General features: G+C 31.5%; 3 protein-coding genes and 1 pseudogene across 3 annotated transcripts; 2 read left to right on the forward strand and 2 right to left on the reverse strand.

Annotated features, from left to right (window-relative positions):
• Window positions 1–213: 213 nt before the first annotated feature.
• Marcal1 (SWI/SNF-related matrix-associated actin-dependent regulator of chromatin subfamily A-like protein 1) lies at window positions 214–3338 on the reverse strand. The gene is made up of 12 exons (XM_076899176.1): window positions 3306–3338; window positions 2778–3230; window positions 2548–2663; window positions 2374–2480; window positions 2159–2293; window positions 1898–2075; window positions 1665–1828; window positions 1438–1602; window positions 1198–1359; window positions 1019–1126; window positions 769–943; window positions 214–691 (listed from the first exon to the last, which is right to left on the reverse strand). Exons 2-12 carry the CDS (start codon window positions 3226–3228, stop codon window positions 299–301), a joined length of 2154 nt encoding a protein of 717 aa, XP_076755291.1. The 5' UTR covers window positions 3229–3230; window positions 3306–3338; the 3' UTR covers window positions 214–298.
• Window positions 3339–4182: 844 nt separating this feature from the next.
• Window positions 4183–6202, forward strand: LOC143426073 (serine/threonine-protein phosphatase 2A activator). The gene is made up of 8 exons (XM_076899199.1): window positions 4183–4343; window positions 4410–4495; window positions 4596–4799; window positions 4867–5084; window positions 5167–5291; window positions 5378–5478; window positions 5787–5894; window positions 5974–6202. Exons 1-8 carry the CDS (start codon window positions 4316–4318, stop codon window positions 6103–6105), a joined length of 1002 nt encoding a protein of 333 aa, XP_076755314.1. The 5' UTR covers window positions 4183–4315; the 3' UTR covers window positions 6106–6202.
• A 501-nt stretch (window positions 6203–6703) lies between these two features.
• Window positions 6704–8210, forward strand: LOC143425822 (protein 60A pseudogene; annotated as a pseudogene).
• Window positions 8211–8302: 92 nt separating this feature from the next.
• On the reverse strand, window positions 8303–9847 carry Amacr (Alpha-methylacyl-CoA racemase). Its single transcript, XM_076898860.1, has 5 exons — window positions 9681–9847; window positions 9455–9596; window positions 9232–9375; window positions 8920–9166; window positions 8303–8840 (listed from the first exon to the last, which is right to left on the reverse strand). Exons 1-5 carry the CDS (start codon window positions 9786–9788, stop codon window positions 8333–8335), a joined length of 1149 nt encoding a protein of 382 aa, XP_076754975.1. The 5' UTR covers window positions 9789–9847; the 3' UTR covers window positions 8303–8332.
• Window positions 9848–14628: the final 4781 nt, after the last annotated feature.

Consider the following 14628-nt stretch of genomic DNA (forward strand, 5'->3'; position numbering starts at 1 on the left):
TTTGTAAAAATATTGTAATTTTGTGTTACTATACAAATTTATATAATTGAAACGTAATATATAGATAACTCAATCTGTTATGTAACACCTACCTACGTATTTTCTAAAAGAATCAAATTACTGAAATACGAATATTCAAATGATCCTCTCTTTATTATCATATAAAAATATTTTATTGTAGTAACAATTGCATGAAACATATAATGTATGCACTATACTCTTTTATTATTTGAATGTTGTCACACTTTCTCAGTTCTTATAATGCAAGTTAAAAACGTACCATATAAAAATAAACTTTTCATTCCATATCATTCCAATCGCAAAAATCAAAGCTATCATTGTCGAGTTCAAGTAATTCCTTGTACTCTTCTGTTGTAGGAGATTGACTTCCTAGTAAACTATCTTTTGTTTTATTTTCATTCAATTGTATTACATTTTCATCAGTCTCATGTTTATACTTTTCATTAAAGAACTCTAGTTGTTTTTGTTTTGAACTTGGTATATTCCTCGTAACGTCAATATCCTTTAAGGAAAAGTCTTGATCCAGTCCAACTTCATTTAATACGTTCATTTTTCTTTGAATTAAAGGCCATAAATAATCATCTGCCGTTTGTTTTGCAACTAAATATCGAATGGTGACATTGTCATTTTGACCGATTCTATGTACTCTGTCTTCTGCTTGACAAAGTATCTATAATAAAATATATGATTTACGAAATGATCTAATTGTAAATAATTCAATGAAAGTATGATATTAATGATAAATACTCCAGGATTCCAAAACAGTTCCGCAAATAGTACGAGTTGCGCGGCGGTTAGCGTAATTCCTGCGTTTGCTGATGCAATTGATAATACTGCTGCTATATAAGAGTCACATTCTTGAAACTTATCGACTAGATATTTTCTACGTTCAGGATTTGTTTTGCCATCAATTCTAATATATCTAAAATAAATAAATTATATGTAAGTAAAAATCTTCACTTGAAATCGTAATACTATATATGAATAACATGGTCACTTTATATCCATGGATTCTGCAACATCACAAATGGCTTCCAGAACATTATGATGGTGAGCAAATATAACACATTTCTGTTTATTTTTGAACAGCTTAGAAACATAATCGCTAAAACATTATTGTTATAATTATACATATTTATTACTTGTTTAAATAATTATTAAATAATAGTCATTTACCATATAGCCTTTTGTTTAGCAATACCGGATTCATGATAATACTGTAAAAGAGCAGTATGTCTTTCTATACCAGTTAAAACTTTTCGTTCCAATTGTTTGGATATTTTTATTATGTCTTTGGTTCCAACTGCTATTAAATCTGGATCTAATATAACAACTTCCCTAAAATGTTTTAAATAAAGTAAATATTCATATTTGTTCATATTAAAGGGAACTAATCTAAATAAATTTGTTCTTCACCTTTTTTTTGATGGTAATTGATTTAAAACATCATTTTTTAATCTTCGAATTACACAAGTCCGTTTTAATAATAACTGTAATTCTTGCATATTCGACGATCCTGAGAAGTTCCATCCGTATGAAGTTTTTTCTCCTGCACAGTATCGAATTCCATATTCCTGGTATCTATATAGAAACGACTTTCTTACTTATTTATACATTACACTTAACGGTTTCATTTACATTACCCTATAAAATTTGGCATTATAAGATTTATCTGGGAGTATAGTTCTATAGGTCTTGATAATGCAGGTGTTCCAGAAAGCAAAATAATATGTTGTGCTTGCGAAACTATGCATTGCGCAGCCTTGAATCTTGCAGTTTTAACACTTTTTAAAGCGTGAGATTCGTCCTATATATAAATTTGCTTATCTTAATAATATATTCATCAACATTTGAGCTACAATTGCTTTAAACATACCAGAATCACAAAACCGAACCGTTGGCGTTCAAAAACGTTCGTGGCTCGCACTAAGAGATCATAAGTTGTAATAACGATTTTATTGTTATCAATAAGATCTTTTGTACTCGTAAAGTGATGAACGTGATGTGCAGGCACAGATGGCAAAAACATATATATTGCATCTGCCCATTGATACCTAAGTCAGAAAATTATTCTTACGATTTACGTGGTCATAATAAAATGTATTTATTGACTATAAAGTATTTTTCACTGTTCAACCTGACTGAGGATGGTACAACAATAAGAAGAGGCCAACTATCCTTGAAGTAATATGCAATGCCCAATGCTTGAATGGTTTTTCCCAAACCCATATCATCGGCGATCATACAACGCCCTTTTTTAGATATCGCATAGCTAAAAACAGTAATTTATTACCATATTGTTTTGTAAATTCTAAAAGATGAATAAATCATGTACTTTCTATGTATATATACCATATTCCTTCTCGTTGAAAAGGCAGTAGACTCTCTAATAATTGGGGATCAATGTTGGATAAATCCATACTTTCACCATCTTTTGGTATATCATTTTTCCGAAATATCTAAGAAATATTTCAAACATGCAGATCCATTTAATAATTCTATCTAAATTATGTTTAAAAGTAATACCTGAAGAACTGATTTTGGTAATCCTGTAATTTGCAGGTCAGATTTAAAATTTATAATTTTCTCCATTACATTTTCATAGTCCTTTAAAAGAAAGTTCCAACTTTTTGTTTTCATGTCTGAAATATAAATATATCTATATGTACGATAAATTAAATTTTATTCAATATTTCTAATTAGTAAAGTAGTAGCAATATTGTATTAAATACTTATACATTTTTTATATGCATTACCATATGATCTGCTTGGAATTGTTTTTAATGTTTCAATAAGTGGAGTGAAGTATTGTGAAATTTCTAATGCGAATCTATTATCAGTTATCATGTAACAATTTCCTGTAATATTAGATTGTTTGTTTCCAAAAAAATTCTGTGTTGAAATGGGATTAAAACGTCCTATTTGTTTTTGGAATTTTCCATTATTCCTAGATAAATCATTTTTAAATTTTGTTTTAAGGTCATATTTTAATGGACCATGACCGAAAGGTTTATTGGCACTAAGCGATTGATTCTGTTTAACCACAACATTTGTAGCATTGGAAGAAATATTATTTCCTGCAGAATTCAATGAATTGTTTCGTATAGTATTTGTACAACCAGATAGGTTGTTTTGTATTTGGGACTGTTTTTTACGTTGCAAGGCTAATAAACGCTTCTTTTCTATCTCCTCCAGAGAATAATTCATTTCTGTAAGGGAATTTTATTATAAAATGTGCGTAAACAAGAATTTGTATTCCAAATTTTTGAATTATAATTACTAACTTAAAGCATATAAGAAATTATTTCATAATCACACAAATGTATGTGACATGAAAAGTAAGCGATACGTGTGAGATAGCACTATGTAATGACAATTTACGGAAAATCCGTCGAAATTTGTTGTAGATAGTATGCGTTTAAATTAGTAAACACAGTTTTGAACAGTTCAGTCAGTTTTGAAAATTCAGTGTCTAGGGGAAAACACTACGTTTATTTAAATTACTATGCACATAATCTATTCATTCACGACGTAGAGTAAAACATAACAATAATGGCGGCGCCATTGGTTTATTTTTTTATATCGATTTCATTTATAAGCAAATCGATTTTTTAAGAGAAAATCGAATCGATTTAGAAAAAATAGCAATTTATTGAAACAGTCTTTAAATGATTTTCCTGTTTAGTTGTAATAATTTTACAATTTAAAAGTTTTATTCGAAATATTTAAAGTAACTGAAAATAATTGAAATAATATTCTTGTCTACTTGCGCAGTGCAAATTGTAATACCGAAGTCGAATGAGACCACAACTTTTTTCTCTGTTGTCGCGATTCAATAATCGTCTCGAATCCGCAGATTTGCTGGTCTATAAATTCCACTAGAAATCCAGTCTCTGGGCTCTGTAGAGATGGAAGTGGCTCCATGCAATTTTATTACCTATTCTAAATACTTTGCAACGGTCTTAACCCAACGTGAACGAAAACAATCAGTCACCTACGCTGTCTGTTAGTCTCGAAGATAAACTCAAATATTCGTCGAGTATGATGTTCCAATTTAAAATTATCTTCGCTATTATTTTATGTGGATAGTACGTCTTAATAAAACGCATAATAAAGTCTTTGAATTTCGCTCTTCGATATTCGACAAATATAACTATAGCGCATTGCATTCAACACTATGTTCAGGCAATAATGTAATATGTACAAATTCAGGTAAACTTTCTCCTGATTTTCGAAGTAGTCGGAATTCCTTATTTTCAATGTGAACGATAGTTAAAGTTATGATATAAATACAATGTCTACGTCGAAGTTACCAGTATCCCGTACGTATCTTAGATAAATATAAAATAATTAGTCAAAAAAATAATTGTTTTTCAAATATATTGTAGCCGACGACCATGAATTTATTGTCCCGAAAAAATCAATTAAAGTGCCAAATGATATGGCAATTTGGGAAAAATCTGAAGCATATTTTGTAAGAGATTTTCCTTAATCCGCTATATTTTAATTTTTAATAAATGAGGATATTTTAACTTTTCAGTATATCAAAAAGAATATTTGAAATACTTTTGTAGGAATACCTGGGATTTATATTGGCCTTAAATGAATCGGTTCAAGGAAAACCTTTAAATGTTGAATGCTCACAAAGTTGTGTAATAGGAAATGTTGTTCAAATGCTTAACGAGTTTGATGAATGGATAACGCAGATACCCCCTACCGAGCAGCCTCAACGTTTTGGCAATAAATCATTTAGAATATGGCATGAAAAATTACAGCAGGTAAATAAACATTACTTTTAAGAAACTTTTGTTCATTTTTAAAATTTATTGATTTCCAATGTTTCAGAATGGAATAGAAGAATTACAAAAAGTATTACCTGAAAAATTGCATAGAGCAGTTCCAGAGATAGTTCAATATTTACTTGAAAGTTTTGGCAATCCAACGCGTATAGATTATGGCACAGGACATGAAATGGCATTTATAATGTTCTTATGTTGTATGTTCAAAATTGGAGCTTTTACGCAAGATGATAAAGTTGCTGTAGTTGTAAAAATATTTAATAGGTAATCTACATTGCATTTAATATAGAATATCATTTTTCTATACATTTGCAGAATTTACAATAAAAATATTTATTTTTTAAAGATATTTGGAATTAGTACGTAGATTACAGTTGACTTATCGGATGGAACCAGCAGGTAGTCATGGTGTATGGAGCTTAGATGATTACCAATTTGTTCCTTTTATATGGGGAAGTGCTCAATTAATTGGTATTACTTTATTTCTATCTTTCAACATACTTTGCGTCATAATATATTAAAAAAATATATTTGTACATAAAATATAAATATTTCAGGACATCCTCGTTTAGAACCTCGTCATTTTGTAGAGCCAGTTGTTATTCAATCATTCAGCAAGCAGTACATGTTTTTTGGTTGTATCGAATTTATTTCAAAGGTATATATATAAACGAATGTGTACATTTTCTTGCACACTATTGATAAACGTGTTAGCATATATATATATATATATATATATATATATATATATATATATATATATATATATATATATATATATATATATATATATATATATATATATATATATATATATATATATATATATATATATATTTATATAATATATATATATATAATATATATATATATTTATATTTATATTATATATATATATATATATTTATATTTATATAATATATATATATATTTATATTTATATTTATATTTATATTTATATCACAGGTGAAGACAGGTCCATTTTCCGAACATTCAAATCAATTATGGAATGTTAGTGCAGTACCTTCATGGCTAAAAGTAAACGCCGGCCTTATCAAGATGTATAGGGCTGAAGTAAGTATTATTGTTTCTATTTTTTAATAACTTTAAACATAATAACAAACTAACTTACTAAACAAACATGTAACGTTAGGTTCTGGCAAAGTTTCCTGTTATTCAACACGTTCTTTTTGGATCTTTACTATCGGTAAAACCTGCGTCTGCTCCTCCTGTTAACAAGCCTTGTCAAGATCAACCTACACAAGCACCACCACGTCCTCAGTAATGATAGTGTATGAATACGCTTGACATTTGTTAATGTAGTTTGTAAAACAAACACTCGGTATTTATAATAAAATTGTACATTGCGATTGCAAACTACATTTCAGTAATTTTATTAAGCTAATTATATTAATTTTACTAATTTTTTCACGATTAAGTAATAGAATGAATGCGTTTTATATATAAATTTTAATTTTAATGAAATTATAAAAAATTTTTTATGTAAAATATTACTATGTATAAACTTATTAACTATGTTCTGATGAACAGTTTAATTATCCAATATATATATATATATATATATATATATATATATATATATATATATATATATATATATATATATATATATATATATATATATATATATATGTTATCCAATTTAATGTAAAAAAAATTGTTAAAATTTATTTATTCTAAACAATGATAAATGATAATTTATAAGAAATATTGTGTTTAATACGTGAGGCAGGTTAATATGAAGTTTGCTGCAATATGAACACTATTAAATGTTTGTATTTTTTGTATTTCACCTAGCCTGTAACTCACTTGTATATAAACATATAATTACTGTTGAAAGAGTCCTCTTACATTAAAATAAATATTTTTCTCACGTATTACCGAATTTATATAGAAATGATCTAATAATAATATGTGCACACGTATAAAATAAATTACTTACCGTGGGACGATGAAATATTTATTGTATTTAAAGGAGGAAATGAGTAAGATATATTTTATTGGAACAATATTCTTTCTGTCAATAATATTTCTTGCGAATTCTGGTAAACCGAGCGGCTTATACATAGACAATGGATTTAATCAAACGATTCTACATAAGATCGCTAATAGTAAAGAAAAACAAGACATTGAGCGTAATTTGTTAAACATCCTTGAATTACCCGGCAGACCAAGAAGAATTGTACGCAGATCGTTAATGGTGAAAAGATCAGCACCGAAATTTTTGTTAAACATTTATAAGAATGTTTTATCGCATGACACAGATATATCAACTCAAGAGGAATACGGAAATGTAGAAGAATTCAATTTAAATGATTCTTATATCAATATCATAGATCAAAGTGATTTAATTATGACATTTGGTGCGCACAATCCATATTCAAGAAATGCGTCGAAAACTAATCGCGGCAAAAGAATTTGGTTCGATGTATCGGAAGTCCCAAGAGGAGAACATATTATTGCAGCTGAACTACGACTATATCGAAGTTTCGACAAAACTATTGAATTTAATAAAGCCTATGTCATAGCAATATATAGGGTAGCTCGGGCAATGGATGGAGGACGAATTAAACATTATATAGATTCAGCTAATATCAGAATAGGTGAAGTAGGCTGGATAACTTTGAATATTAGTCAAGCTCTCGAATATTGGGTACAGTATCCGAAAGAAAATCGTGGTTTATTCTTGGCTGTGCATCACATTGATTACGCCGATCGTATTATGAGACCAGATGATGTAGGAATTGTAGGAGTCTCAGGGATTTTAGATAAACAACCGTTTATGGTTGGCTTCTTTAAAAGTTCCGCTACTCGTAATAGACAGAGCGGCGTTGTAGAGCAGGCGTTATCTGAACAAAAAATAGATATCAAATTTGGAAAACAACATTTTAGAAGTATGAACGTCCAAAATAATCCTTATATTAATTCTATAGAAAAAAGGAAAAGACAAAATGTGTGCAACATTAAAACATTGTATATAAGTTTTAAAGATCTGGAGTGGCAAGATTGGATTATAGCTCCAGAAGGATATGATGCTTATTATTGCAGTGGAGAATGCAATTTTCCATTGAACATTCATATGAATGCAACTAATCATGCTATTGTACAAACTTTAGTACATCTTATGAAACCACATGAAATACCAAAACCGTGTTGCGCACCTACGAAACTATCATCAATATCGGTACTCTATTTTCTTGACGATAGTAATGTTGTTTTAAAAAAATATAAGAATATGGTAATTGACAGTTGCGGTTGTCATTGAGTCGGATAATTAATAATTTTTAGTATAAATTGTTTTTAATTGTTTAAAACATCGGCAAGTTTTCAGCTCTTTAATGAAAGGACAATAATCCTCCTAGATGATTTTAATTAAAAATATATATTTATAACAAATATTTTAACAATTATGATATATGTATAAATTTGTCCTCAGATCACATTATACAGTGTTATGTATTTTAATAAATATATTAATAAATAATATATGCTTACAGCATGGAACGTTTTATTCCTTGATTAACAATCTTAGTTGCTAGTAAATTAGTAATTTCTTCAGATTTGTACTCCAGTTCTGTAAGAATTTCTACAGTATGTTCACCTGGATTTGGATTTTTTTTATGTCCTTTCGACACTCCAGGAGTACGAGATAGACGAGGAGCAGGATTTGGAGTTACTAAGCCGCCACTTTCAGTTGTAAATGTATTTCTCTCTTTATTATGTGCGTGTAACGAAACGTCTTTTAAATTTAAAACTGGTGTTACACAAGCATCTGTACCATCAAATATGGCACACCATTCTGCTTGAGTTTTTTGTTTGAATATTTCTTCTAATTTTTTACGATTCTTTTCAAATTCACCGAATTGCGGCACTTCAACGGATGAAATATCAAGTTTCTCCAAAAGTATCTTATAAAATTCAGGTTCAAGCGCTCCCACACATATGTATTGTTTATCCTTTGTTTCATATGTATCATAAAAATGTGTTCCAGAATCTAGGCTATTTACATGAAATATTACTTAATTATTAGTCTTTTATTTGGCTAGAGTAGACAGTAATTTAGTTTGAAAATTCTTACATATTTTTACCACGTGGATTTCCCCATAGTCCAGGTACATTTTGAGATCTAAATAACCAACTACCTAAGTATGCTGATCCTTCTACCATTGATGCGTCAATTATTTGGCCAATATTACTTTTATTACGTTCAAACAATGCTAATATTATACCAAAAGCACACATTAGCCCACCACCACCAAAATCAGCTATCATATTAACTGGTGGTGTTGGTTTTTGACCATGGCGTCCAAATAATGATAATAAACCTGAACACAGAAATAGTTTAGAAAATATTTATTATTTCAAATGTAATTAGCTATTCTTAAATTACCAGATACAGCCACGTAATTGATATCATGTCCAGCCATATTAGCATAAGGTCCACTGTGACCAAATCCTGTTAATCTGGCATATATCAATTTGTTATTTGTTTTCATAAGTTCTTCTGGTCCTAGTTTCATCCTTTCCATTACTCCTAATCAATAATATATTATAGTAGTTCACATATTGCATATATCAAAATCATAATAATTCAATTATCAAAAAATGCAAACCAGGTCTATAAGGATCAATGAGTACATCACTCTGATTACTTAATTTTTTAAATATATCAACTCCCTGAGAAGTTTTTAAATTTAACGCAATCGATTTTTTTCCATGGCCAAGAGAATCATTGGTATTAAAGGATCCATTAATCTACAAAAAATAAAAATTAAGATAAAATGGAGTTTGTACTGATTGATATATATTGTATAATTATGGCTTTTTAACTCTCTATACCTTATCTACTCTAGTCACTGATGCACCAAAATCAGCTAATAACATTCCACAAAAAGGGCCTGGTGCAAGACCAGCTAATTCTAAAACTTTTATACCTTTCAATGGCATAATTATAAACAAGTAAAACTCAAAAATGCGATTACTGTAATGTCACGGCAATTGGAAAGCATTATGCAGTGAAAAATTAGAATTTTTTTGCATAAAATTGTATGGCGGCCAGCGCCAAAAGAGACACGAGCTGCCATCTAGGTTAAGTCCGGATAAATAAATTAGCATAAATTAGTTTAAGGTTAATTCTAAGATAATTTAAGGTTAGCATTAAAAGTAGTTTTAATCCTTATCTAGTGATATTTCTACATAGTAGTTGGTAAGAATAGTTCGCAAAGCGTCATGTAAAAAAATCTGAAAATGCTCATTCTATGCTAGAGAAAAAAGATATTAAACAAAAAGACGATATAAGATTCTCGATGAAGGAGGATTCAAGAATAGTAGCCAGATCAATTGCAGCGTTTCTCAAGAAAATGAAGTGCAATTTATGAAGAATAGAAAGAAAAAGAAGATAAACAATAATAAACAATAAAGCATAAAGAAGGGAAACCTAAGAAAAATACCAAAGAAGGAGGCCAAGTAATAGAAATATTACCGTTAACATAAGCGTTAACAGATATACATTTCTATATATTTACATATTTTTTATTTTTATATATAGAAGTAAGAAGGAAAGAGAAAGGTGTTGATTAATGATCTAATGTGTTCAATTGTTGAGATAGAAATGTTTATACAGGGTGATTTACAACTCGTGTGACAAATTTTTACAGCTGATACTACACCTCAAAAACGACAAAAAGGATCATATAAATCCAGGTCCGATTTGCAAAAATGGCAGAGAGAATTAGGATTTTTGTTTTTTTTCAGAGAAACAGCAGCTTCACTCATATTATTGATTGTATCTTCCAAACCACTAGTCCTACAAGAAAGTGACAAACAATATTGAATAGAGCAATAAATTTGCTATTACAGTAATCCCTATTTTATCCTGAAACTCGAAAACAGGTGAAATAAAAAAAAAAGTTTAAATTTATCTCAGGAGGCAAAATTTGTAAATTACAAAAACTTTGATCTCTTATTTAGGTAATTATTTTTAGGTCTGGAGGGCAACAAATTTCACAAAAACTTCTTTGTCCACTAAGCTTTCTGATGATATAATCAGTTTTTTATTTTGACGCATGGAAGGAAAGAAATTTTGTGTCAAATGTGAAAATTACAGGAAAGGAACGGAATGGGCAAAGTAACTACCAGCTATATTTTTCCCATAGTCACATTTATTGTATTTAATTTTATTAGCTTTTTTCCTTGGAAGAAGTCGGAGGGTGCAGACGTATAAGAGAATGGTTCGTTTATGCATTGTTGTCTTCTGTCGGATTGGTTATTTAGAATAGTATGACGCTGTTCTGACACCCATAGTGGTGATACCCATAGTCATTTTGTTCTGAGTCTTGATGGGTGGTTGGACAACATTGGCATCAGCGAGATCTGAAAATTTTTATGAATCGTCAAAATTGAGTTATGTTGGTTCTTGAGTTTAGTTTTTCTACGAAGCTGCGAAATGATTGTAATGTTCGATTTATCGTATACTTTCCTATCTTCCGTTTTGCGTGTGTCGGGTTTCGCAATTACAGCACTTCCATGAATGTTAGCTTTGTGAAGCTCCCGTCGTATTGTTTTTGTCGAAACAGTTCCGCTATCACTTCTGTCGCAGTAGTTATATGTTGTCTGGTCACAATTCTTTTTAAGTTAACTTTAGGTTTCGCCCACTCTTTGCCGATGATGTTTTACCATGTTTTGTGTATGCTGTCATTACCGTGGATACTGTCGCTCCTGAAACGTTAAACAATTCAACAGTTTTCATCGCAGAGGCTCCTGCTAACCAAGTACCAACGATTTGTCCACTTTGGAAGTCTGAGAGATCACACATTTCACCGATCGTTTGTTTTAATCGTCGCAGAACAAAGCGTATCTCTCTACGCACTGAAATATAACGTGCAAGACTTGACACGTAAACTATGCAATACATATGCGTCGCATTTATTTACACGGAAGCAGTGTTCAGTGTTGTCATATTATTTTGTCCATCTTCTGCAGCTTTCTCAGCTGAACGGAAATATTTTGTTGTGTAATTCCCAATCCAGAAGCAAGGTCGGCTTAAGTTTGGCAGGGATTTTTGTCCAACAACTGTTCCAAATTCTGCAAAATTTGCAAATTTTTTGAGGTTGAAATTTCCATTTCACAACCTTTGGAACCACTTCTTTACGGTGCTGATGAATACAGCATCTTTCGCCAATGTACATAGTTCTTTGAATGCGTTTGTAATCTTTTCAAGTACTGGTCTTATTTTTTTCAACGGGTCGTTAGGTTGTAGAGATTCATCAATTACGAGATGTAAATTTTTCGAAATTAACATAAATCTATTTCTAGATGTAACTGTTCTAAAAAACGGTGTTTCTATACTGGATTTTGTGCTCCAATTAATTTCCAGCGTAGGTTTTTGTACCAAAGACATCAAAATAATCAAAGCAAAATAAATTTTTATTTCATCCATACTAATCTCTTTGAAAGTACGATCATTTCCATTGTACCTATTTGTTTCTGTTACAGGTTGATGCAAAAGGAATGTCGATTTTTAACTTTTAATTTTAAACGATCACAACTTTTTTCTTGCAATAAATTTTATTAATCAAAATAAGAACCACTATAATCAATGGAACGTAGTCAACGAGATACAAGTTTATTTATGCCGGTAGCGTAAAATTCCGGGTTTCCGTAGGCGACGAAAGCGTTGAAGGCGTTTTTAGCTTCGTCTTGCTATCGAAATGCTTGAAAAAATGGTAGTTGGGGAGCGAGAGGTTGGTTGAGTATGGTGGATTGTCCAGAATTTCATAGCCCAACTCGTGCAGCTTTTATCGCGTCATCATTGAAACGCGTGGAAAAGAATTGGACTTTTTCTGTTGATCAATGCTAAGCGCATACGTCGAAGTTTTTGACGCATTTCGTCGAGTTGTTGTTAATACTTTTCAGTTGTAACAGTTTCACCCTTTTTCAGGGTGAAACTCATTCAGGAACCTTTGATGAATAAGACCGATGACAGACTATTAAACAGTCAATATGATCTTGTTTTGGTGAATTTTTCGATTCGGGAAGTACTTGAGAGCCACATCATGGTCCAACTATTGAACTGAACGGCGCGGTTATCGTACGGATCCATTTTTTATCGCACTTTGTTGGTTTTCGTTCAATTCATACTTGCTTTCACTTGTCAAGCTTTCAACTTATACAAAAAAATGGTCTAGCATTGTTAAAATGATCAAAATAATATTATTAAATTTTAATAGTAATTTTAATAGTAATATTCTTAAATTTCAAGATGTGTTGAATATCTTTAACACGTTCACGCCGGGGCGAAAATCTACGTTTCTTTGAGCGCACATTTCTTGCATCAAGCACTTATTTTTTTTAACGACTAATTTTCTGAAAATGCCTGACCCACGAGTGGATCACGCCACCCCACGGAACAGTCAAGTGTGACCCATCGGTGGGTGACGCCGCCCCACGGAACAGTCAAGTGTGACCCACCGGTGGGTCACCCCGGCGTGAACGTGTTAAGCCAAACCGGAACTTAACGAACAAATAAAAAATATGAATAATTTGAAATAAACTCATAGGTCCCCATATGTATATATGCGATGATAAAGTGAGTAAACTTCTTAATGGAATACATTGAAAAAACTATTACATCGTATCCAATCGAACCCATAAAATCAACACAATCTCGATCTAATGTTACACGCTTCATCGACGAACATTTTCCAGACTTATATACCAGGCTCTTCGTCAACAAATAATCCTACACGAAAGTGTTCACATTGCTATAAAAATATTAGAAAAGAATTACGACATTAGTGCGCAAATTCGACGTATAAAGTCTCATTATGTATCGTTCCTTGGCAAAGCAAAGTTCAACACCACTCCACAGCAGCAAATTGAATTTTTAACTTTTATAAGTACTTGATTTTTCTTGCGTTTATTATGTATGTAGTATATGTTAATGTTAAATTACACTAATAGGTAAATATTACCGTCTTTTTGATGTAATATTTTAACAGCGACACTTACTCTGTGTCAGACGAGTATACTCGCGATCGCTTGATTTTCGCGACACACATAGGTGCGCGCTCTGAAAAAGGGGCGCCATAGCTAACTGTTTAAAAAACTTTAAAATTTTATGTCTCTATCCTTTACAAGAAAGCGCCGACTCTCCGCAACATCCTCAAGCGCCTCTATTTGGGACGTTGCTGTTAGTTTTCCGACTCTTTACACTTATATGAATCCGTGCCAAATCTTCTAAGGTAGAAGCAGTGCCCTCCGTGGTCCTGCTGGATCCGCTTCTGTTCCTCATCCGGGATCGCGAAAACCAACGGAAAGCTTAGAAAGCAAGCACCGCCGGAGTGCGTTCCATCGAGACACCTCCAACTTGTTTAGATGCCGTTTAAGGGGCTTCATTGCGCCCTCTACTCCTGTCTATAGCGGCGTCGGTATCAGTGGAGGTTTCGCGGGTTCTGCAATGGCCGCCGCATATACCATTGTAGCGCGATCATGTAGTTTGTCCGTTATCTTGGACAAACTCTCGAGGGTTGAATTCTCGTCCATTATTGCGAGGGCTTCCTGTATGAATACTGGACTACTATGAATGTAAGAAGGTGCGAAAGGTGCTTAAGTTATACGACGCATCTGAACTCGTCTGTAAAAAAAAAATTGGCGTATGGTATGCAAAAAGTTGGCTACTCTTGATATACCAGTACGTGCCAGTACTCTCTCGATTATCCGGGCTAACGATGGGGAGGACTAATGAGGGCTAACGATAATGTATAATAAATACTGTTAACCCCTTGTC

This window comes from Xylocopa sonorina, chromosome 8, assembly GCF_050948175.1.
Source record: "Xylocopa sonorina isolate GNS202 chromosome 8, iyXylSono1_principal, whole genome shotgun sequence".
Lineage (NCBI taxonomy): Eukaryota > Metazoa > Arthropoda > Insecta > Hymenoptera > Apidae > Xylocopa > Xylocopa sonorina.

What these genes read in the sequence shown, in the direction of transcription:
- Amacr (XM_076898860.1), bottom strand. Translation starts at nt 9,788, where the DNA reads ATGCCATTGAAAGGTATAAAAGTTTTAGAATTAGCTGGTCTTGCACCA. An exon ending in CAGTGACTAGAGTAGATAAG is followed by an intron (nt 9,597 to 9,680) that starts GTATAGAGAGTT and finishes TATTTTTTGTAG; the next exon opens with ATTAATGGATCCTTTAATAC. An exon ending in CAATTACGTGGCTGTATCTG is followed by an intron (nt 9,167 to 9,231) that starts GTAATTTAAGAA and finishes TTCTGTGTTCAG; the next exon opens with GTTTATTATCATTATTTGGA.
- Marcal1 (XM_076899176.1), bottom strand. Translation starts at nt 3,228, where the DNA reads ATGAATTATTCTCTGGAGGAGATAGAAAAGAAGCGTTTATTAGCCTTG. An exon ending in GGTTCGGTTTTGTGATTCTG is followed by an intron (nt 1,829 to 1,897) that starts GTATGTTTAAAG and finishes ATTTATATATAG; the next exon opens with GACGAATCTCACGCTTTAAA. An exon ending in ATAATGCCAAATTTTATAGG is followed by an intron (nt 1,603 to 1,664) that starts GTAATGTAAATG and finishes GTTTCTATATAG; the next exon opens with ATACCAGGAATATGGAATTC.
- LOC143426073 (XM_076899199.1), top strand. Translation starts at nt 4,316, where the DNA reads ATGTCTACGTCGAAGTTACCAGTATCCC. An exon ending in AAAAATCTGAAGCATATTTT is followed by an intron (nt 4,496 to 4,595) that starts GTAAGAGATTTT and finishes ATACTTTTGTAG; the next exon opens with GAATACCTGGGATTTATATT. An exon ending in GTATCGAATTTATTTCAAAG is followed by an intron (nt 5,479 to 5,786) that starts GTATATATATAA and finishes TTTATATCACAG; the next exon opens with GTGAAGACAGGTCCATTTTC.